Source organism: Notolepis coatsorum (genome assembly GCF_963971535.1).
Source record: "Notolepis coatsorum genome assembly, chromosome: 1".
In the NCBI taxonomy this organism is placed as follows: Eukaryota; Metazoa; Chordata; class Actinopteri; order Aulopiformes; family Paralepididae; genus Notolepis; species Notolepis coatsorum.
Genome location: NC_140165.1, coordinates 216,649,106 through 216,673,990, shown reverse-complemented (window position 1 = coordinate 216,673,990; position 24,885 = coordinate 216,649,106). Strand labels below are relative to the sequence as shown.

The 24,885-nt window shown below is 46.6% G+C and overlaps 1 protein-coding gene across 5 annotated transcripts in view; it reads right to left on the bottom strand.

Moving 5' to 3' along the window:
- LOC311233266 (arf-GAP domain and FG repeat-containing protein 1-like) overlaps window positions 1-23,085 on the bottom strand; it is a 103,913-nt gene extending 80,828 nt beyond the window's left edge. For 3 of the 5 annotated variants that reach the window (XM_084320201.1, XM_084320202.1, XM_084320203.1), the window contains exons 1-2: window positions 22,781-23,085; window positions 20,248-20,397 (exon numbers count right to left, since the gene is read on the bottom strand). In XM_084320201.1, the coding sequence (XP_084176327.1) occupies window positions 20,248-20,397; window positions 22,781-22,947 (317 nt within the window). In that variant the 5' untranslated portion in view covers window positions 22,948-23,085. The remainder of the gene's footprint in view (window positions 1-20,247; window positions 20,398-22,780) is intronic. The other 2 variants (XM_084320204.1, XM_084320205.1) reach the window with 1 other exon arrangement.
- Between the last annotated feature and the right edge of the window lie 1,800 nt (window positions 23,086-24,885).

Sequence of the window (24,885 nt, the reverse complement as noted above, 5' to 3'; positions counted from 1 at the left end):
GTTGTAAGTGATACATAAGTGGTCTGCGCTACATGTTAAAATAGCTCTACATCTTACAGCCATCACTGATAAGAGTATTTGGTCAGTAACATGGGTCTCCCAGTCTCTCCACTCTGTAATGAAGTGTATTTTATGGTGTCCTGTTCCCACTTTATCCAATCATGAGAGAGAACTCCACACATAGGCCTTTCACACCGGCCATGCTCCGTGCTGGAGCCGGTTCCCGAACGTAATCTTGCACCGGCCGGCACGTTCACACTAGAGCTGCCGCGGTATTGATGTTTTCCTTACCGCACAAATTTGCTAAATATTTCCTACCGCCGCGGTTATTACCGCACGCACACAAAAGAAATTAAAAAAAAAGTTTGAATGCATTTTTTTTTAGTAGTCTACTCTTTATAGCATATAGCCTGCCTCTAGTCTAAATGTCTATCTTTAGAGGATGACTTTGCAGCATGAATATTGTTTGGGATTCGGCAAGCACGCATTCGTTATTGAAAGTGAAACACGGATTAGAAGTTTCCCCTCTGGTCGTGCGCCGTTCACTCGGTGTCGCGGGCAGGGGTGGTTACCCCCCCGACCCTTTCTTATTATTATTATTATAAAGTTACTACTTTATAATAAAGGCATTCGTTTTGTGGCATTAACGTTATATAGTTACACGTTCAATAACATCAGCGTATTTACCGGACCATAGCAAGGCAAGAAATACTCAATTCATATCTCAGTTCCTTTCTTTGCTCAGAGCGTGCTGAGTTGTCCCATTCTGCGGTCTGTTAATAAAGTTTTCAATCAGACAAGTGTATAGAACGAAGGGCTTTTATTATAACATTCGTTGCAGACAGTAAAATCATTATGTCTCGTTTAGTACTCCTAAGGAGCGATGGTAGTCCACTCCGGCGGGGAGCTAAAGCTAACGTTATTAGCCGTGTTGTGATGAGCTCTGATCCAACGTGTGACGCGTCTCTCTTCTGACCAATCAGTGGTCTGCAATGTTTCACGTGACTTTTCTGGTACCCAATAGGGTCGCTTGGAACCTCGATAGAGGAGTAGGGTATATCTGCAGAGCCGCAAGCCCAACGAGAGGAGGGTACTTTATTATTATTATAAAAAAACAGCGGTGAAGCGGTATTCAGCCTACTCTTGCGGTGGGCGTGATGTAACCGCGATACCGCGGTAATGCGGTAATCGCGGCAGCTCTAGTTCACACCAGGATTAATTGGTTCAGAACGTGACAAATCGGTGCTCAGCTGGCACCGAAACATTTGTTTTTTCCTTGCGAACCGTGACATCATCAGTGGGCGTGTCATATTCTAGGCTGTGAAGACGAGAACGGGGGAAAGTAGAGAGTCGGCGCGCACACAAAAGAATACATGCAATATTTGAACCTGGGACCATATGATCCACAGGCAGCGCACTAACCCGTTGAGCTAAACGGTCCGACATGAACTGTTACTGACTAATCTACTACTAACTACTATCTACTGACATCATTTACACTTGTCAAGTGCCAATTGCGCTTGTCGTCCAGTATTGGCATTAATAAATCAGATGTCATGCTAATATGTCATGTTCTACAGTAGGACTTGGGCCTAAAAAAAATTATGGTTTGGTTCCGGTTGCCGACCGACCCTGCCGATTTAGGGGCGACCCAATTTATTTTATGAGTAAAATTTTTTTTTTAAATAAAGATTAAAAAATAAATATATATATACTTTTTTTACAATAAAGTTTCATAAAAATCTTACTCAAACCTTTAGTATTATGGATATTAAACATGCTGGCAGAGTACATGCATCCATGTTGTTGTGAACATTTTAATTAAATAAAGAAATTCCGAGGGATGCACCGAAAGTTTTCGGCCGAAAATGGCAAAAAATGGCCTTTCGGCTTTCGGCCGAAAGAGTTTTTTCACCGAAAATAAGTCACCGAAACAGAAACAACCTAACAACCTCGTGTGTTGTTGTGATGATGTCGCGCTGTCGGGAGTCTCGCTGTTTCTATGTAAACTGCGCGCAATGCGTCCAATAAATGCGTCTTTAACATGCTTTATATCCTTATTTACTATATGCCGCGGTTAATCACTGAGTGATCTAATATGCATATTATTCAGAGCGAGAGGGGGGGATTGTGTTTCTGCCTATGTTATGTAGTTACTCTCCCTCGTCCCCGCTGTCGTCCACACTCAGCTGTGAGAGAATTGTTGAATAGATACACAAATGTTCTAGAATGTTTGATTATGACATCATACTGAGCTGGACCTGTACTTTGTGACGTTATGTTATTTCGGGCATTCATAACATTATTTCGCGCGACTGTACATTGTAACGTTAACACAGCCCAGCTGTCAACTGTACTTTGTAATGCTATGTTATTTCGGGCATTCATAACTTATTTCGCGCGACTGTACATTGTAACGTTAACACAGCCCAGCTGTCAACTGTACTTTGTAATGCTATGTTATTGCGGGCATTCATAACGTTATTTCGCGCGACTGTACATTGTAATGTTAACACAGCCCAGCTGTCTGTCTGTCGCGCGTCTACTGTGCCGAGTCAAGCGAGCACATTCAGCTGGGGACTAGAAAGGTGCGCTCAGTAGAGCACAGATGTCCGCTGTGCAGCCAGAGAAAAGATGGAATTAATGTACTGTATGCATTCAGAAGTGCTGAATAAATGTTTTATGGACCCATAATAGTGATTATTTATTATTTAAGTTAAGTTTTGCCATAATCATATATTTTTCCATAATCATAATGTTCCACAACATTGGTAAAAAAAATCTATTCTATGAATCATTTTCGGCCTTTCGGCTTTCGTTTTTCGGCCAACTGTTTTCTATTTTCGGTATCGGTTTCGGCCAAGAATTTCCCATTCGGTGCATCCCTAGAAATTCCCTATCCATAGTCGCCGTGGGAAAAAATTAAATAAAAGATTTAATTAAATAAATTCCCTACCTACCCATGGCCTTAACTGACAACCAACAGGAACCAAACTATATTTTATTTTATGCCTTACTACTATGATACCCATTAAAACAAGTCATTTGAATAATAGAAGCCTACTTTGCTGGAACGATTAATTTCAAACGGATACAGCGTGTGTGTGTGTGTGTGTGTGTGTGTGTGTGTGTGTGTGCGTGCTTGTGTGTGTGCGCGTGTGTGTGTGCGCGTGTGTGTGTGTGCGTGTGTGTGCGTGCTTGTGTGTGCGTGCTTGTGTGTGCGTGCTTGTGTGTGCGCTCGCGCGTTTGAGGCTCGGATAATTTTACCTCCACCTGAGTAACGCCCCCGTTGATGACGGACACGTGGAATGTTGGTTCTGCTTAAATGGGTGTAAACACGGGATGGTTCGCCAGAGAGCACCAAGGTTCAGAGGCTCCAGAACGGGTAACAATGGTCTGACAAAAATAAGAAATGAAGTATGACATTCCCTAAAGATTTTTATAAAGCGTTCTTCTCAGACCTGTTAGCCCCAAAGCTCCTCACTGTCTTTGAAGTTGCGTTCCGGAGGGGAAGCCTACCGAGAAATGAAGTATGACTGGTGGGAGACCCATGTTACTGACCAAACACTGTACATCAGTGATGGCCATCGGAATGTAGAGCTATTTAACACTTATTTTAACCAAATACCACTTACAGCACCTTAACATTGAGCAAGGATCCATTTTAGACAAAGAGAAATTAACGATATCAATGTCGACTACGTAGGTCCTTTATAGACCTATTGAGAAGAATTCCGTTGCTTGGGCAACAATTCGGGACACGTGTTATTTCCTGACGGATATCGTATTAGCGAACATTGCAATGGTGAGGAAACTCAGGGCAATGCAGAACGTTGATGTTGTCAAGTTAGAAAATGTCTAAGAAAAGGAATGGGTGAATATGAGGTGCTTGGAAGGAGCACCTCTAGAATCACTGCACTTGGTGGGTTTGTCGCTTGGTGCGTCCCTAATGCGCCGCATGGCTTCCTCGGACACCGCTGGGTCCTGATACAGCAGCACATTTGTCAGCCACACGCTCCATGACAGCACATCCTTCCGAGCACAGAGAAAAGTGCAGACGCAGTGCATTGCTCCAACATGTTTCCCGTGTGTCACGGCTGTGGAAATAGCTGTACTCACTTCCTGTTGGCCTTAAATGTACAGCCTACTGGACTCACGCAATGACTATACAATATTGGGGCCGTGCTCCATAATTCATATTTGTCAGTTTACTTTAAATCACCCAACAACTATTGATGACTCAGCTTGAAAAATGTACTTAGGAATCTCGCTCATAAATGACTAAGTAATGATCTTAGGAATCTCGCTCATAAATGACTATGGTCTTTCAACATTTGCAGCTTGCTTTGCATTTGAATTCTGGGGTTAAAAGAGTAGTCTGTGTATGTCAACTTCCAGTGTATGTCTCATAGATTTGACTAAGCTTTCAGTGTATGTGTTATATATTTGACTATTCAAATGTTTTCCTCTCTGATACGATAAACAACACAGAACAAGCAAGTGTTTGTGTGCTGGTGTGTAGGCAGTGTGTGTGTGAAAGAGAGAGAGAGTGTGTGTGTGTGTGTTGCCCAGGGGCAGGTGAATGATCAGTTCCCAGTCTCAAGAGAAACTAGGTCAGATACTGGGAGTGAGTTCCAAAGCCCTCAAGATCTCTACAGGATGATGATGGCATCCCTAACTAATGACGAACACTTCCATTTTGAATGTTGGTGTGTGCATGTGTGAGTGTGCAAGTGTTTGGTGCTCCTACTCCTAGGTTCCATATCACCAGCTGGGTGTTATAAAGTTAGGTTAGGTCTACTAAACTTTGCTTATCTATGTCCAACGTTATAATTAATTTGCCTAATATTTAGGCTACACCAACTGTAGGCTATAGCACCATCAAAGAATACAACTACACACAGCAATCATGAAGACGCTCAAGTACGCCCCTTCATGTCACAATGAACTAGAGCTGAAACGAGTCCTCAAATAACCGGATAGTAATTACTGTTGCACAGCGGAAGCGCCAAAAAGGTTGGAATGTGAACGTCAAGAGATTTCAGGTGCGGATTGCAAATTGGAAGATGATAAGAGAAAATAGAGCAATATATGAGCAAAGAGAGACAGGCCCTAGAAAACGCCATCATTTCAAGCTGAAAGAAAAAGAAAACTCTGTACAGTCTGTCTATTGTAAAATCGAACAAGCCGACCACAGTACTTTGTCAACGCTTCAGCATCTCAACAGAAAGCATCCAGTCCACAAAGTGGAGCCGACACAAGGCAACGTCGTCATTAGCACCACTCTATACTAGTATGATTGCTAGTTAATTATGGCTACATGTAGGCCTAATGGCTGGTGAAGAACGTAAATCAATATGGTGGCTAGTTAAAAGTTATTTCTTATCCTATTAATCGACAGGTAGAATACTTGAATACCAAAATAATCAATAGCGCATTTGAGCTCATTCACACCATCCTCACCTTCTCACCTGGTCTTTCCTTACTTTTCCTCCCTAGAGCCTAAAACCTACCTCATTAACGTATGGTTATTCTATAACCCTAGTTACATGCTACTGGCTGAGCGTCCCGCTCTCCCTACTGAGATAACCCCTTATCTCCACGCACCTAGCGTGCACGAGAAACAAAAACAAATGCACCCACTTGCACGTGACCACGCCACTCCCATGTGCCCTATATTACACCGGAAGTGGTCACGCCTCACCCTTCCTCAGTTCGATTTCCATAAGCGGAAAAACATCCAAGGGACCTCAGGGCGCTAAGAGCGGGACGCTCAGCCAGTATTCATATAACTAGGGTTATAGGATAACCTTACGTTATATATCATCTTCTGAGATAAAGGGCAGAGCGGAGGCGTGGCCCCGACAAATGCACCCCCTGAGGGCCTGTAAGCCCCAGCCAGGGAGGAGGGGAGTCCCGTCCACCCGCCGGTCCTAACGAAGGGGGGGAGGCAGTCAACTCCACCAAAGTGCGAAAAAAGGGGAACCAGGCACCCCTGAACGCACAGCGCAAGCAGGACCATGCGTGACACAGCACCCCGTGGTCCACACCCACACACCCCTGCTAGCCCACATGATGGCGGGATGCAGGAGAGGTCCCGGACCTCAGGACTGCCTGGGAGACAGAACCCCCAGTCATGTCCATGAGGTAAAACCTAACGAAAGGACTCGGGGAGGACCAGGAGGCCGCAGCACAAATGTCCTCCACCGAGGCCCCCCCTAACAGGGCAGCAGAGGCCGCCACACCACGTATCATCAGCCAGTATCATGTAACTAGGGTTATAGAATAACAATACGTTACATATCAACTGGCCTCGTGTCCCGCTCTGCCTACTGAGATAAGGACAAATGCACCCCCTGAGGGCCCGCAAGCCCCAGCCAGGGAGGAGGGGAGTCCCGTCCACCCGCCCGTCCTAACGAAGGGGGGGGGGGGGGGGGGGGGGCAGTCAACTCCACCAAAGTGCGAAAAGGGGGGGGAACCAGGCAGGCACCCCTGAACGCACAGCGCAAGCGGGACCACGTGTGACACAGCACCCCGCGCTTTGGTGGGCTGTGGAGCTCCGGATATTATCTGGCACGAAGACCGGATTAGGCCTCAGAGTCGCCGCTATCGGCCCGAACAGACAGGCACTCACGCACAGAGAGAGCACATGGCTCACCCACGCATTTAGCGGAGGTGCCGGCCCAAAAAAGGACCGCTGTCGCAATGGCGCCTGTTCAAGAGGCTCAAACGGGGCCCCCAACAGCCTTTCCAGAACAGTTGGAGGTCCCGACTCGGAGACAGAGAACGTTCCACAGGCTTGAGACGCCGTGCGCCAAGCAAGGACGTCCCACGAGAGGGTGGCTGAACAATGTTCTGCCCCCCACTCTCGACCATACTCCACTTCCCAGCGTAAGCCGCGGTAGTGGACGGAGCGCGCCGCGCGCGCATTCTGGATGACGTTGACCACAGAAGAGTCAAGACGCATCCCCACCAGATTCACCCTTTCAGCAGCCAAGCCCTGAGGCTGCCCCAGAACAGGAGGCTGAACAGAGTTCCGCGTGCCTGAGAGGGGGCCCGCGGTGACCATGGAACAGGCCACGGCCGGGCCACCAAGAGCCGAATCAGGGCCGGGAACCACACAGCTGAGCCCCGGCCCGGCGCCACCAGGACCAAAGTCCCACGCTCCTGACGTACCCGCCCCAACAGCTGAGCTATCAGGTGTATGGGGGGGAACGCGTACAGAATCCCGGGCGGCCACGGATACATCGAGGAGGCATCCACCCCCAGAGAGGGATTGTCCTTCCGACTGACCGAGAACCACAAGGGGCACTGGTGGCACCGTCTGCTTGCAAACAGGTTCACTGTGGCCTCCCCGAATCTGTCCCAGACCTGTCTGACTATGTCTGGACGTAGTCCCCACCCGTCGGGGTGAGGACCGCCCCGCGACATCACAGCTGCACCCACATTCCCCCTGCCGGGGATGTGGAGAGCCCTCAGGCTGCGCAGATTGAGAAACGCCCATAGCCAGATCTCGACCGCCGCCCGGTGCAGACGGGGGGAGCGTACTCCTCCCGGTCTGTCGATATACAATGCTGACGTCGTGTTGTCCGTCCTGATCAAAACATGCTTGCCCACCACAAGGTGGCCGAGCCGTTTGAGGACCAGAAGGACTGCCAGCTTCTTCTTCTTCTTCTTCAACACATTGAAATGTAGTGCAGACCGGGCAGCATGGTCCTGCCAGCTGCCCCCTACTGCGTTGGCCCGACACGTCTCCCCCATCCCGTGAGGGAGGTGTCGGTGAAGACCGTGACATGCGACAGCCTGCTGCCCATGGGGACCCCGCTGGTGAGGGCCCCAGGCCCCCCCCCAGAGGGCGAGGTCCCCCAGTATTGACATGGAAACCTTCAGCCGCTTCCACTTGTCTCTCACCGGGTCTATTTCCATACTGGAAAACCACCTCTGTATCCTCCTCATGAAGAGGAGGCCAAGAGGGACCACCGAGTGAGCAGATACCACAGAGTGAGCAGATGCCATCATACCGAGCAGGCGCATCACGGACAGTGCCGTAAACGTCCTAGGACGGAACCTCCAGAGCGCGCCGAGAACATCCACTTGCCGCCGCTCTGAGAGGGATGCCCATATAGACATTGAGCTTAGAAATAAGCCCAAGTACTCCACCCGTTGACTGGGAAGAGGAGTACTCTACTTCCAGTCTACAGCAAAACCCAGGCTGGTGAGGAATTCCACCACCTGCCTGGTATGAGACCTGGCGATCTTCTCTGACCGGCCGAGGACCAGAACGTCGTCCAGGGTAGAATAAAATCTGTATCCCCTGACGACGCAGAGGCCCCAGCACGGTCTCCACGCACTTGGTGAAGATGCGAGGAGCCATAGAGTAGCCGAACGGCAGCCCCTGGTAGTCGTACGCTAAGCCCTGAAAAAGGAAGCGTAGGTATGTCCTAGGAGGGAAGATCGGGATGTCAGATCCTCTGAGATGTGGACCCTTGAGGTACTTGAAGCTGCTCACCCTGTCCACGGTAGCCCCGTTTATCCTCAGTGGTGTGTGTCCCCTGCTGTTTTCTCCTAAAATCCACGATCAGCTCCTTGGTTTTACCAATGTTCAGGAGCAGGCTGTTGTCCTGGCACCAGCATTCCAGTACCTCAACCTCCTCCCGGTAGGCCTTCTCGTCGTTGTCCGAGATCAGCCCCACCACCACTGTGTCGTCCGCAAACTTCACTATGGAGTTGGAGCTGAACTTGGCCACACAGTCATGGCAGGGCTGTACGTTAACTTTTTTTGCACATAGCACTGGTGCTACAGAGGTTGATAGTTTTGTAGCACTGGCCAAAATCTTGTAGCACAAGTATAAAACGTGTTATATTTGTAACAGTCACAAATGTGCCTATTGTATTTGTGTTATTTAGTTGCAGTCAGGGAACAAACTTAACTTTTTGACTTACCAGCCAAATTATAAATTGCTTTTTAGTATATCGCCATGTGTTATTATTACTATAATACTCTCATATGCTATTTTCAATTAATATCATAAACAACATAAGGAATATTAGCATAATTTTGAGTGGACTGAAGGAATGAGTCAGCGTTAATAGTTTTAAATGCAAATAATTTATTGAAACATAGAAGTGGGGTCGGTTGGGACACACACACACACACACAATGGGAGACCCTGATGTAAACAAGACGAAAGTCTTTCTCTGGTCTGCATCCCCTTAACAATTGTGTGTATTGAGCCGTACTGTATTGTACCCATTCTGCAATCTGTTAAATAAAGTTTTCATTCATTCACACTGTTTCAACTCACCACCCCCGCATCATATTGTAGTCTAGTCTGTCTTCAAACGTCCACTCCTCTCGACATCGACACACACACACACCCTTTCCCCAGTCCACACTGCTGTTCTCTATGGCTCTGCCTCTGATCAGGATTAGCTTGTTAGCTTATGCTAATGTAACGTTCATTTCGGGCGATGTGGGCATAAAGGAATGGCGACGATGCAAAGCGTGTTAGATGCATTTGACCCATTGTGAGAAAAAAAAAACACCACAGACTTATTTCGGATAGCAAAATAGCCGCGCGGCACTGCTGTGCAGCCCCGCTCGGCTGAGAGCAGAACGCCACGAGCACACTGCTGACGAATGAGGACGGACGGACGGGCGGCTGCCTCTTCACTTCCGCTCCCATGTTAACGGACGATAGTAGGCACACTGGCCGCGAGCGGGAGCGCGCCTCGCGAGCGGCAAGCTATTTTTTCGCTTCAATCCTATTTGAGGCGGCGCGCCGCGCGCATTGTCACAGAAATACAGTTGAATATCTGCATATTAGGCTTTGGCGGTATCCTTATTTTCAAACCGGCAAACCTTTATGTTATAATACCCCGGTGCACGGTATTTGACGGTATGACTTTCATTTTCATCAGCGGGGGGGGGGGGGGGGGGGGGGTTACGTGTTACCAAGTAAACAAATCATCGTCAGCTCTCAGAATGGTAGTCCCGCACCGGTAGAAGCCTGCACCGTTTTAGCGTTAGCATCTAGCCTATAGCCATGGCAGACTATTTGATTCCTTAAGGGCTAGAAATTGCCTGGGTTTTGGTCATATGCTCCCGAAATGCTCCCGTTGTTTGGCTACTTCTATGTGCAGTGAAAACTACTCGAATGCTTTATAACCTAGTCATTGATTTAGTTCAGGGTAATCCAAGATTAGCCGCAGAGCTAACGCTACTTAACGTGAGCTAACGCTAGTTATTCAAGCTCAGTAGCTCACAGAGAGAGATAAACAGCTGACAGCGGATAGTACAGGACGGTACAAATACAATAAAAAGGCGGGTGGGGGCTGTTGTGTAAACCTTGTACTCTTTAGTTCACATATAATAAGAGACTGATTGCTCCACAAGGACCACAACAACACTGCTCTCGTCACAATGCTTTACGGTATTTTCACAGCACTGTCGCAACATTACCGTAAAACTTGAACACCGTTGTGACCCACTCGCTCCACTAGAGCGGTCTCGCCCTCTGCTGGCGCGTGTGTGCACTACACTCAGTGTGTGCACTACACTCAAAACTCCGTTTCACTGTTATAGAAACTGAAGCGCATCTGTGATTTTGACGGTGACGGACGGTATTGAAAATCAATACCGTAGGTATTTCTAAATACCCTGGTATACCTTAATACCGTCATACCGCCCAAGCCTACTGCATATACCACAGATATAGATGTTGTTCAACCAGCTGTGTCTGTATGCAAATAAACGCCCAACCCCCCCCTGTCTGTATGTTTGTTTATACCTATTACAATGTTGCATAATAATAATAATAATAATAATAATAAATAATAGCAGGATATAGCAGTCATTAAGTCAATCCACCTTGTCACCTATAATGACAAACGTTGTATTTGTTTCCTGACAGCTAATTATGGTAATTATGATTATTATTATTATGATTGAACAGCAACCAGTAGGCTTATATCAGTGTATATTTTATTAACAGATTGCAGAATGGGTATACAATACAGTACAGCTCTTTCTTTCTCTCTTTCTCTCTCGTTTTCTCTCTATCTTTCAATAGATGTTGTTCAGCCAGCTAATGTGTCTATCTTTCCCAATGCAAATAAACAATATTACTATAGTTAGTACCCCGCCCTGTCTGTCTGTTTGTTTGTCTATCTGTCATATCTGGTTGCCTGTCTGTCCCGACAGAGACAGATAGAGAGGGGGGGGGGAAGAGGGGGGGGGGAGATAGAGAGAGAGTGAGAGAGAGAGAGAGCGAGAGGGAGAGAGAGAGAGAGAGGGGGGGGGAGAGAGAGGGAGAGAGAGAGAGAGAGGGGAGAGAGAGAGGGAGAGAGAGAGCTCTTGATGCTGCTGGGGCTCCACGCTGCTCTTTCGAGTACAGTCACACTGATCATCATTCTAAAATGACTGACTTCGCATATAGACTAGGCATTTACAGCTGTCCCAATGTAAATGTGCCTTCCTCGGTGCGCTTCCCGCACGGTCAAGTCGTAGGTCCAGTGTGCCTGACCAGACGCGCGATCCCGCGAGGGAGCCGCGCGTGAAATTCATTCGTTAGCAGTGTGCTCGTGGCGGAAGGCAGAAGCACGGTCTGGGGGGGATATGACATCGCGGAGTTGCTATGGGTTTTTTTCAAAATAAGAGTATCATATCAACCTGAATGTTGCTAGCTGCCGGAGCCCAGATATTTTGACTGGAGCTGCGCTTAGGCGGAAATGAGACCTGTGACAGGATTTTCAAAATAAGAGTATCAATATGAACCGAATGCCTATCGCACCAGTGCTACTGAAGTAAATCCATTCATCGCACAGACCGCTGTTGCTGTAGCACGTGCGATATATATGTCGCACTGTACAGCCCTGCATGTGTGTATAGTGAATACAGCAGGGGGCTCAGAACACAGCCCTGGGGGGACCCGATGCTCAGGGTTATGGTGTTGGAGGTCTGACACCCACCCTGACCGCCTGGGGCCTTTCACTCAGAAAGTCCAGTATCCAGGCGCTCAGAGCGGAGCTCAGACCCAGCTCGATCAGCTTGTCCACCAGTCTGGTGGAGACTATGGTGTTGAACGCTGAGCTGTAGTCAATGAACAACAGTCTCACATAGCCCCCCTTCTGGCGGTCTAGGTGAGAGAGGGTGCTGTGCAGTACTTGGGAGACCGCATCATCAGTGGACCTGTTTGGCCTGTATGCAAATTGCATAGGGTCCATATCACTGGGGAGGGAGGCACAAATGTTATCCTTAACCAGCCTCTCAAAACATTTCATGGCCACAGAGGTGAGTGCCACCGGTCTGCGGTTATAGCTTGCGGCTAGGTCAAAAGCTGAATAACCTCAAAACCTTGCGCAATGGTTGACGTCGGCTGGCCCCACCACCAGACACCATTTTTTACAGAAAAACAGCTAATTGAGCAATGTTGCCAGTCGCTGCTAAATTCTGTACCGCGGTGGTATAGGCTTCATCAGCCCACCAGCCACCTGCCGGGCCGACTCATGGCGTCGGCCGGGTGGGACACCGTTCCACCATGTCAGGGCAAAGGACTGATGCCAGGGTTTCCGTTAGAAAAAATTGTTGCCGGTCTCCGTGACCTGCAAGATTTCAATCTACCGGACAAATGAGATTAATTCCGGTCATAGTTTATTGAGCTTTAAAACAATTGATAGGCAGGCTATATAAAGAATGTCATCCTCAAGGCATGTAGATTTATAATATTATTACTTAAAACTAGGCTACTTTTGCGTATAGTCATTAATTAATATATTCCAAATAAAATAAGTCCCTCGATACTCCGTGCTGCTGCTGACTTGAAATAAAATAGACCGCGTATGTGGGCAGTCGGTCCGACACTAAACAGCAGTCTGTTATAATCACATTTTTATGAGCTAACGAATTCCGTTATATTGGACATTTGTATTAATTATATCAAGCGAAGAACTGAGAAAGCAGAGAGACGGCAACATTATCGTGGTTTGCGTGACGACTCTCTCCACCTCGCAACGACTTATTTGCAAAGAGTATGGCGCTGCAGAGAAGCTGATTTAGCTGTTATTGGCTCTTTTCTGGGAACCGCACAGCAGCGCCCCCCACCCAACATTGGCTGAAAATGGCTGAATTGGAGTACTGCTGGAATACTGCATTGTGCTGTTGCCTCTCTGGCTCTGCAGCTTCACAAAAGTTCGCACACCCAGCACTAAGCTCTCGCCGACAACGTCGTTGTCATTATTAGAAGCAACGAGGAAACAAATGTAATGATCGTTTCGTTCATCGCATAGGCTATTTAATTTTAGCCTATTTTAATACAATTCAAATAATCAAATTGTGCTTAGACTCAGGGAATTATTTTCACCGGACATTAAGACCGGAGATATTAAATATGTCGGACTTCAACAGATTTTGCCGGTCAAATACCGGTAATTACCGGCTAACGGAAACGCTGACTGATGCCACCTGCTTCACTAAGCACAGAACACCAGTGGTGGCTGCTGACCAAAGTCTACTACTAGTGAAGCACTGCTCCATTAGTAGTCATGTAACAACCTCCACTGCGGTGTGCACCCATGAAGGGATAAATGAAAGAATGAACGAAAACTCTATTAACATATTGCAGAATGGGCTAGCCCAATACACACAATTGTTAAGGGGATGCAGACCAGAGAAAACGCTAGTCCTGTCTACATCAGGGACCCCCATTTTCAATTCATAGATTCACAAAAAGCACACCTGCCCTGAGCCCTCGTCAGCCCATCCACCCATGTAAAGGGTAAATAAGCCTCCGCTAAACCCCCAACTTTAGACACCGATTGACAGTCAGCATGAATGGTTAAGAGGAGGGAAGACAGTAAAGACAGCCCTCGGCGAGGTACATGGGGAACGGTGCCCCAACATTGTAGCATTAGCATTAGCTGCGCGCACTAGGATACCTGGAAAAACATCCAAAAGAGAGTCATGACGACCATGTTTTCCCAAATATCCCGCCCCCCTGCGCCAACACATCACTCGGTCGTCTCACGAGACAACGAGCAGTATCACACATGCCATTACCAATGCTTGCTTAGCGCAGGCCCTACCTGTGCGAGACTTAGCTCGACTGCTAACCGTCGCGCGACGTCCCTCGGTCCGCTGTCACGAGACGAGGAAAATACAGGATAGGGCCGTCGTGCTGTCAGGACGTGCCGAGAAGGTTCCGGGGGCTGGCGAACTTCTGGCGAATTCCCAACATTGTGTAATTTCACCTTCTGCTTCATAACAATCTCCAGTTCTGAAGTGCATCTAGCTGCTTCCGTGTTGGAAACTAAATGAGGAAGGGTGAGGCGTGACCACTTCCGGTGTAATATAGAGTACATGGGAGTGGCGTGGTCACGTGCAAGTGGGTGCATTTGTTTTTGTTTCTCGTGCACGCTAGGTGCGTGGAGATAAGGGGTTATCTCAGTAGGCAGAGCGGGACGCGAGGCCAGTTGATATGTAACCAGATCATCAGATTATGAATTTTCTTTTTATCCACTTTTTCTCCTTTTTCTATTTTTCTCCGATCCCAATTTCGCTGTGCCAATTCTCCCCTCCCCTGTCTTGAACGTTGCTTGCATATGCCCCCCACTGGCAGGTTGTAGGGAGGATAGAAGCCTTGCATCACGTGTCCCCTCCGATACACGAGGAGGCAGCCTGTCACATCTTTTCACCTGCCAGCGCGTACTCTCATTGGCGAGCAGTGATCTCTGCCAACGACGAGAGGGCCTACCTGGAAGAGGTCAAGGTCCTGGCGGGATGGTGCCAGGAAAACAGCCTCTCCCTGAACGTCAGCAAAACAAAGGAGATGATTGTGGACTTCAGGAGGTCGGGAGTCAAGGACTACAGCCCCCTCAGCATCGACGGGGCACCGGTTGAGAGAGTCAACAGCTTTAAGTACCTCGGAGCCTACATATCCGAGGACTTGACATGGACCACACACATTGACAGTGTTGTGAAGAAGGCACGACAACGCCTCTACTTCCTCAGGCGCCTAAGGAAGTTCCAAGTCAGTCAGAAGATCCTTAAGAACTTCTACTCATGTACAATAGAGAGCATCCTGGCTGGCAACATCACCTCCTGGTTTGGGAATAGCACTGCACAAGACCGAAGCAGACTACAAAGAGTGACACGTTCAGCCGAACGCACAATTGGAGGGGGGCTCCCCACCCTCCAGAACATTTACAACAAGCGGTGCAGGGGCAAGGCTAAGAGAATCATTAAAGACTCCAGTCAGCCGAACAACTGCCTCTTTGAACTGCTGCGGTCAGGCAAGCGATACCGGAGTCTCAAGGCGAGCACAGAAAGACTCAGAAGAAGCTTCTATCCCCAGGCCATCAGGCTGCTAAACGAACAATGAACACTACACAACAACAACCATCAAACGCACATAGCACACACATCCACACGCACACACTCACTTTAAACAAACACACTGTAGCACCCACTCCACACACTTTATAGCACACACTCACTTTAAACAAACACACTGTAGCACCCACTCCCCACACTTTATATTTATTGATGAAGGATTGCACTACAACTCGTACACCTTACTGTAAATTGTACCTAAATTGTACCTCATCCCATTTCTGCTCTGCACTATATAGTACTGTACATTAGTACACTGCATAGTATTGTATATTATATGGTAACTCAGTTACGTCTATTCTGCATCGAACATTGTACATGTCTATACTGAACACTGTGACCTCATTTTCTACTTCTAAAGTACATGCTATACTATGTTATTTGATACTATCTTGTCTAGCACAGTCTCTGGAGCGTAACAGTAAGAAGCATTTTGTATGAAAGTATTCTGTACTTCTGTATGACAACTATTAAAGAAACTTGAACTTGAAACTTGAGGTGTAACGTGTGGGAGGCTCACACTACCCCCGCCATTTCCTGTCTCTGCTGTGCAGGCGTCCCCCAACCGACCTGTAGGAGTCGCTGTCCACAACGTCCAGATTACCACCCATCGACTTCCACCCGCTAACTCTGCCAATTGAGTTAGTATGACGGCCGGCCCAAGCCGGAGGCAACGCCGACAGCCGTATTTGAACCCGGTGTCTCTTGCGTTGGTGACGAGCGCAATGTCCGCTGCGCCACCCAGCCGCCTTGATTATGAAAATATTTTAAATAAAGAATAGAAATGTTAAAGGAATGTCAGGCTCAGGGGTGGATGACTGTCAGCCATCTGTGACGCACGATCGGCCCAAGCCTACAATGAATGCTTTGCATCTTGGAAACTTTGCACGTGTGGGCGTCTGCACACAGAATCCCATATTGTGTAGAGTGAAATAATTATGACCTAGTAAATACTAAAAAGCACCGTGTATCATGGAGACTCAGCAGGGGAGCGCTGTACCCTCATTTACATTCTGACAGCTCCAGGCTGAGAGCAACTGGCAGCACTGAAACTCCAGAATCCCAGAGGACCGAAGAGCCGAGGCAGCATCCTTCACTATGCTACTGTAACTGCAAGCTCCAAGAACAAACCATCCCATTTCATCTTCGAGAGAGAGAGAAGAGAAGAGAGGAGAGAGGAGGGAGAGAGAGAGCGAAGAGAGAGAGAGAGAAAAGGGGGTCGAGTGTGGAGGACGGTAGCCTGAAGGTTGGAGAAGCGCGCTTGTAACCAGAGGGCCATTTGGCGTCAGTCCCAACAACCCTGTATTGAGAAATCCACAATCGATTATGGTTCTCCTTAGATTGTGCAATAGTAGAACTACGCCAAGATGGCTTATTTAGAACAGTTTATTTTTTTATCTACTTTTTCTCCCATTTTCTATTTTTCTCCCATCCCAATTTCGTATCATCCAATTCTACCCTCCCGTCTCGAACGCTGTTAGGCCATGCCTCCCACAAGCCGGCTGCAATGTGGACTAAGCCTTACATGATTACATCACGTGTCCCCTCCGGTACTCGAGGAAGCAGCCATCGCATCTTTTCACCTGCACAGCACGATCTCTCAGCGTCGGGGGTCTGCGTGGGAGGGACACGCCGCCCCCGTCGCTTCCTGATTCTGCTGCGCAGGCGCACCAACCGACCTGTAGGAGTCGCTGTCCACAGCGTCCGATCCCCATTCCCCACCCATCAGCTTCCCACCCCCTAATACTGCCAATTGTATTAGTATGAACGACCAGCCAAGCTGATAGCAATACGGAGAGCTGGGCTAGAACCCAGCGTCTGCTGCATTGGTGGCGAGCACCTTGCCCACTACACCACCTAGCCGCCCTAGAACTGTTTATTGATATACTCAGTTATAAAAAATAATAAAAAAGTATTATAATAATTCACCTATTTGCTATATTAAATCTTGATAGTTTCACTATTAGGAAGGAATCTCTGGTTGCTCCTCCAGCCCTCAATGTATACAATAATAACAAATAAAAGCTGAGGCGGGAAGGTGTAAATGCACCTTACAACGAGTCCTCATGATGCTTAGGGCTACAATTCCATTATCAAATGATCTATTGGTTGGTTGGTCCACAAAAGTGTCCCAGGTAGTCATGCGTTTGTTTATGTGAGGGTGGTGGGTGTGTGTGTGTGTGTGTGTGTGTGTGTGTGTGTGTGAGAATGTGTTTTATTTAATCCTATTCAATACACAGATTGTTTTTTACATCAGTTCACCGCATATTAATACCTCCGAGAGCACGAGCGTTCCACTTCACGAGTGTTAAAGAGGGTTCAAATTGGCACACGATTCAGGGAAAAATAAAACAATCAAAATTGACCGTTCACTTTTGTGCTAACTGTGCAGAATGGTGACAGCTAGAATTGCGATTAATGACACCTCTCCCTGAACGCCTTGCAAAGTCAGGGGAAGAGTCCTGCTTTTCCGGGAACGTGCCGGCCGAGTACAACCACTTCCTGACACAGGAGAACACTCCAGGAACAAACATTGTGACCAGTGTTCCTCCGGGGGAAAAGCCTCCGCCTTCATTTGGAATGTGTTGCCGCAGTAGAGTCCAGCCACTCATGAAACAACACAAACCGGGGGGTTTCAGCAAAGGGGAAAGTGGAGGCTTCCCTCATGTCACCCGACATAGCCGGTAAACAGATTGCTAATGCCCAGAGAGCAAACAGAAAGTTAGACCTAAAAGAAAAATTATCCGCAGCAGGCTCAGGCTCTATATGCTTAGGCTAAGTGAGATAGTGTGATGTGTACAAAAGCCCAACATATGGGGGGTGGAGGTTTAACACACTTATAAAAGGTAGGGCTGGGCGATTAATCAAGTTTAATTTTCAATTACGATTTTGTCTTCCCCCACAATCATGAAGAGATCAAATTATTATTGTGCCGCATGCCGTGTTGCTCTCATTTTGTCTTGTGTTGTAAATGCAGCGCACTCTTCCTTCACATCGGAGCACATTGGAGCGTTTCGACTCGGCTACCTTGCTAGTACTGCCACCTAGAGGAGATTCAGACAGTTTACTGTATACAGTACATATTCTCGATCACTTAAGCCGGAGACACATTTGACCTAATTGGTTTCGGTATACCTTGCAACACTACTACTATCTGCTACCGTTACTGGAATGAACTCTGCAACAGTGTCAGGTTACATGCAGAGTAGCATTCGGCTCTAAGATAACTAGAGAGGGGAATAGCCGCCAAATGGTCATGGCTAACAAGAGACAGGCCCTACTTGTTTGAGCGTAATGCTTCACGCCACATTCTTCCAACTCAACACACAACATCACATCTCATGGACAACATGGAATATTGGCTTCTAGAAAGTGTGACTGTGTTACTCTGTAAGGGACAAATAAAGTAAATCTTTCATCTAAATTTAATTGTTGTCTCAATTTTATCATATCAATTCTTTAAAATAATTTTCTATTTCAGTTCATTTTCAACCTAGACCCTAATTTTCTTTAATCATTCATCATCATACCAATCAATTCCCACCTAAATCCTGCCAATCTTACCACTGGTAACAAACAGGCTGCATTTTGCTGAGAGCTTAAGTTGGCTGCAGGCTATGAGGAAACTGTGCTTAATGGCAGATGATAGAAAATAGAGTCCACGTTGGAAAAGGTCTAAGACAGTCTTATTAGATCTACCAATAGGATGTTGTCACTTTCACCTCTCCAGGGTATCTGCAGGTTTCACTTTCAACAAGCTAAATGTAAGACTTTTTAAGACCTTTTTAATACAAAGTTCACAACCATACAACATTTTTTTTTTTTTTTATTAAAATCACATAGCGACACTGAACTCAGTGGCAGCTGCACTTGCGCGCCAATTTAAATTATCACGCATTCCATTCAAGCTCTCACCAGATGCACCAAGCTCCCGGTAGCCCCGCAAAAAACAACGACTTGAATACAAAAACATTTCATATATGTAATATTAGTCAGGCTGCCCCCCCCCCCCTCCCCAAAGTAATACCTGTGCAAATCAAATTTAAGACATTTTAATACCTTTTAAGGCCTTAAATTAAGAATTATGAATGTAATACTTTTTAAAACATTTTAATACCCAGCAGATCACCAACACTCTCTCTCCCCCTCTCTCCTCTGCTTCTCTGAAACAACAGCAAGCGAGGGCAGAAGCTGACAGGGACCCTCTACCACTTCCTGTTGCACATTATGAAATCACATGCTGCTGATGTAGCGGCACAGAGGGGCCGTGCCACTTCCTGACCTTACAATCACAGCAGACTTCCTGCATACACACCCGAGGCAGACATCAATCCTTTCACACCAGTGCAAGCTTTACTCTGGTACCTGGAAGATTTAGGCGTTTTACATCCCTCAAATTCCACATTAGGCTGGTTTTTTTTCTCCCCCTAAAATCAGCTAAATTGGAAGATAAATACTATGGAAGGTCGGATGAGGCTCCTTCATACAATAGAAACAGGAGATAAGGGGAGGCTGGTGCCTTTCTGGTCCCAGAAAGATTTAGCTCACTCATCTTATCAAATCTCCTAACTCAGTGATTCACTTCCCTATTACAACATTAACAAAAAGAGGAAGAAACTAACCAAGAAAAGGAACTATAATGCAATATGATATGTGAAGCAACCACTTGGCTATAATGTGACCACCGGGATAATGTGGTAGTTGTCCACACATGGTTCCGGAAATGTATGCCTTGCAGGAGAACCGCATTCGTTACTGCAGCCGAGCTTAAAGCACATCAACAGCAAGGGAGTCGGTGTAAGAAACGCATCAGGAACCAGTGTGTCTTAAGAGCTTATAAAAGAACTCAATTATCTCACATTACAGAATTAAGCGCCATAGGGTGAACCGCTGGGAAATTCACAGTGGAATCTCTGAAGGGCTGTTGGGGAGGGGAGAGGGAGGACACCTCCGGTACATCAGCAACCAGGCAATGACTCGTTACCCTGTTCTTTGCTCCCCCGAATAACCTACAAAACAGACAAATCCAGTGTTGTTCACAGTTTGAAAAGTCAGCAGCGGGGTCTGTAGCCTAGTCTATCTGATGGTGCCAGGCAGGGGCACCTCCAAAACGGTCTAGATGAAGCATGACCTAAATCAGAGAGGACAGGTGTTTCGCTGCCTCCTAAATAGACCTACCAAGGACAGTAGTGGAGCACGATGGGAGCGGCACACACTTTCCTTCCTCTGCTACATTATTAGACTACCTGTTATTCACAGCAGACAAATGACAGGATGACCTCCAGACATCAAGGAGGCAAAGCGCAGGCATTTCTACTATATGTGATCGAGCAGGGCAGGACACTGCAATTAACTTATCGAGTTAGGTGTTAATAGGCAAACTGTCCATTCACGCTCCTCCACAATCAAGAAGTGACTTCAGTCGCTCGACCTTGTGCAAAGCATGCAAGCAAGCAAGCAAGCAAGCAACAAAAGGCAAGGCAAACAGTTAAGACTGCAGGTATCTGCAGGATTCAACAAGTTACATTTAAGACTTAAGACATTTTTAATACCACTTAGAGCTAAATAAATTGAATACCAATTTCACGACCATACTAGCCAAAAAGAACAAAACAAAAAAAACATACTGTAGCAACACTGAAGTGGCGGCTGCACTTTTTTAAATTCCATACAAGCTCTCGCCAGACACACCAAGTTCCGCAAAAAACAACGACTTGAATACAAAAACAATATATTTATTATTTCATCTCCCGACAGCCTTGCTGCCCCCCAAATTAGTTTGTATACCTGTGCAAATTAAATTTAAGACTTTTTGATACCCTTTAAGGCCTTAAATTGAGAATTATTGAATTGAATAGCCTACTTTTTAATACCCTGCAGTGCAGATACCCTGTAAGAGAGAGACTATGATGTGTTGAGGGAAGTGAGTGGGAAAAGGTTTCTGGCCTTTCAGAGTAGAGAGAGATAAAACAATAGCGAATACAAGGGGCATGAGGAGCACTGGACTGAAGCAATGTTTCCACTTTAGAGGCTGCTGAAGTGTCTAGGAAGTGGTAAACTGCATTTACAGTATACATATTATTCACCTGTTGCACAAGTGAGAGGGAACTGAGAACACCACAGTGTGGTTTACAGCAGTCAAAGAGCAGCCTATGAGCACAATTTTCTTTTTACAGTATGCAACAAAGGTCTGTGCGACATTATACTTAAATCCTCAAAAGAGAGTGATTATGAGGAGATCAGCAGAATGACTTCCTATATGGGTTGATATAGGGTATAACTATCACCTACCATGGAATAAGCCAGAAGAACCGAGAAAAGATGAATTGTCGATAAAATTATTTTGATAAAGGATTATTTTTTTTGAGAATGATTTTTCTTTTTTTCATTCAAAGCAACATTTGGACAAATTAATTGAGGTAGACTAGCCTACCCTATCTTTCATTCAATAAGGATAAATAGACTGCTTCTCTAATCCCAAGCTACGGATGCTTTGTTACACACCTACAACAATGCTTTACATCAGATAAATACTGTCTGAAGTAGAAATAGTGGACAGCTTAGCAGAGCTGGACATATCAATGTAATTGTTGGTGTCTGGCTGGTGAGAAGGAAGACCCTCCCTCCCTCTCTCTCGCCCTCTCTCTCTCTCTCTTTCTCTCTCTCTCTCGCTGTGAGCATGTGTTGTAGGCCTGGCGAATAATAGGCTATTTTGAATCTTGATATTGATTTTTTTAAGGAACAGAATTACTGATTGACAATCATCTTTTTTTGTGATGACGTGAACAAAGTACATACATTGTATCACTTCTTAAATTAGGCTGTAGTAGCTTTCAACGAAATAACGTGGTGCAAGATTGTCTGCTGTGTCTTATTTCAAGATAGATTTGAACAATGATCAGTAATCTTTGTTTCCCTTAAACCACATTCTAGATTGCCCTCATGTATTGCCAATGTGTGGATGGGTGGATGGATGGAGAAAGCGAGAGACTGAACTCCACTGAAGACGATCCTCGTCACAAGTAACTAATTAATTGCCCGTCTACATTTTGGTAGCTGACCAACTTCTCCATCGATGACAGCTCAAGTGTCAGCTAGTAGGCAGTAGCTAACGTTAGCATACACACTACGAGGTTAACGTTAGCTATGCTGCTGCACCGAGATAATAATGACACACCCGGCCCTACAGTACCCCACCCAACTCAGCAAGACAATGTCAAGACAAGCTAACCGCACAGGCAGCACACATACACACTAGCCAGCTAGCTTATCGGCTAACGTTAAGCTTGCTAACATTTGCTAATGTTGCCAGATCTAGCTAGCTAGCTGAATGGATAACATAACGTTATTATCGCTCTGACGTTGAGTGTCACCCGGATGACTGTTACTTACAGAATGCCAGAGCAGGAGGTGCAGACGAAAGACCCCACTGTCATGTTGGCATAGGTCGGGCCGCGTTGATCACAGTCAAAGCACTTTCTGTTGGGAGGCAAACTCGTCATTTCCCTGAGCATCTTCAGGTGTTTCTCCTCCTGCTTTCGTTTCGCACTCGCCGCCATGGTGGGAGATATATTAGGGGGTAAAATAAAACCAGGGAAGATGGGGAGTCAGTCCGGCTGTGAAAGCGAGATATCTTTGCCGGTTAACGGTTTACTGAGTACTGCCTCTTTGAAACAGAGAGGAGGGAGTAGGTGGGTCGACTGTCAGGACGGCCCTGGCGTTTCCACGAACAAGGAGTTGGCGTTGTGTAGTCAAGGGAGGGGGGGGGGGGGGCGACACACATCTACTGCTCACTACGTTCATTAGGCGAACTGGCACCACCTAGCGGCCTCATATTATCAATGCAGCACGTCATGTTACAAGGCTGAATGAATTAATGAAAACTTTATTTAACAGAATGCAGAATGGGTACAATATAGTACGGCTCAATACACACAATTGTTAACCCTTTCACTGCCGCACTACCAAAACGGTTAACCCTTTCACTGCGACAATACACAGAAGGTTAACCCTAAATGTCCTAACACAACCCCCTCCAATGTACAGTAAATTACCAAGTATGGTCTTGTCAATATTCCAATGTACGGTTTTGCTTGTACAGTTGTACAGTGTCCCCCACCCACCCCTCCTACCCAACCTCCCCCCCACTCCTACCCAACCCCCCCCCCCCCCCCCCACCCACCCAACCACCTCCAATGTACAGTCCCCCCCCCCACCTACCCAACCTCCTCCAATATACAGTTTCTACGTCAAATGTATACTCTTTTTTCTGGACTCTTTTCGTATCACAAACAGTACTGTATTAGCAAATCTGGTATTTCATAAATGTATACATGTAGCAGTACTGTCTATCTGTATGTCACGTATGTCATATGTTACGATGAATTGAAAATGGGGGACCCTGATGTAAACAAGACGAAAGTCTTTCTCTGGTCTGCATCCCCTTAACAATTGTATGTATTGAGCTGTACTGTACTGTACCCATTCTGCAAACTTCTCTAAAGTTTTCAATCAATCAATCACTGCCACACAACAGCCGGTTAACCCTTTCACTGCCACACGACAGAAGGTTAACCCTTTACTATCACACAACCGACGGGTGAAAGGGTTAACCGGCTGTCGTGTGGCAGTGAAAGGGTTAACCTTATGTGTATTGTCGCAGTGAAAGGGTTAACCGTTTTGGTAGTGCGGCAGTGAAAGGGTTAAGGGGATACAGACCAGAGAAAGACGTTTGTCTTGTTTACATCAGGGTCCCCCATTTTCAATTCATAGTGACATTTATGACATACACAACATACATGACATCATGACATTTATGGCATAGGGACATACATGACATACAGGTATATAGTACTGTTACATTTGTGACATATATACGATATGCAAATATACAGTACTGTTACCCATAGATCCTAACAGAGAATATGATGCGGAGGAGACTGTACATTAGGAGGGGGTGGGTGGGTGGGAGAGAAATATACATACGGTGGGGAGAGAATATACATACGGTGGGGAGGAAACTGTACATTAGGAGGGGGTGGGTGGGTGGGAGAGAAATATACATACGGTGGGGTGAGAATACATATACGGTGGGGAGAGAATATATACATACGGTGGGGAGGAGACTGTACATTAGGAGGGGGTGGGTGGGTGGGAGAGAAATATACATACGGTGGGGTGAGAATATATACATATGGTGTGGAGGAGACTGTCTATTAGGAGGGGGTGGGGGGGTTTGGACATTTACGGTGGCCAGTTTCGAATTGCAGCCTCCCGTAGGTGCTCTTTAAGAGCGGTTTTGAAGGTGGGTAGGGATTCACATTCCTTTACAGCTTTGGGTAGGGCGTTCCACATTGATGTGGCATAATTGCGAAACGTGTTTAGTCCCTTGTTTGAGCCAAATCTGGGTTTAACATGATTTGTTGAGCTCCCTCTGGTGTTGTGGTCGTGGTATTCACTGACCTTTGGGAAGTATTTTGACATGTACATGGGTACCT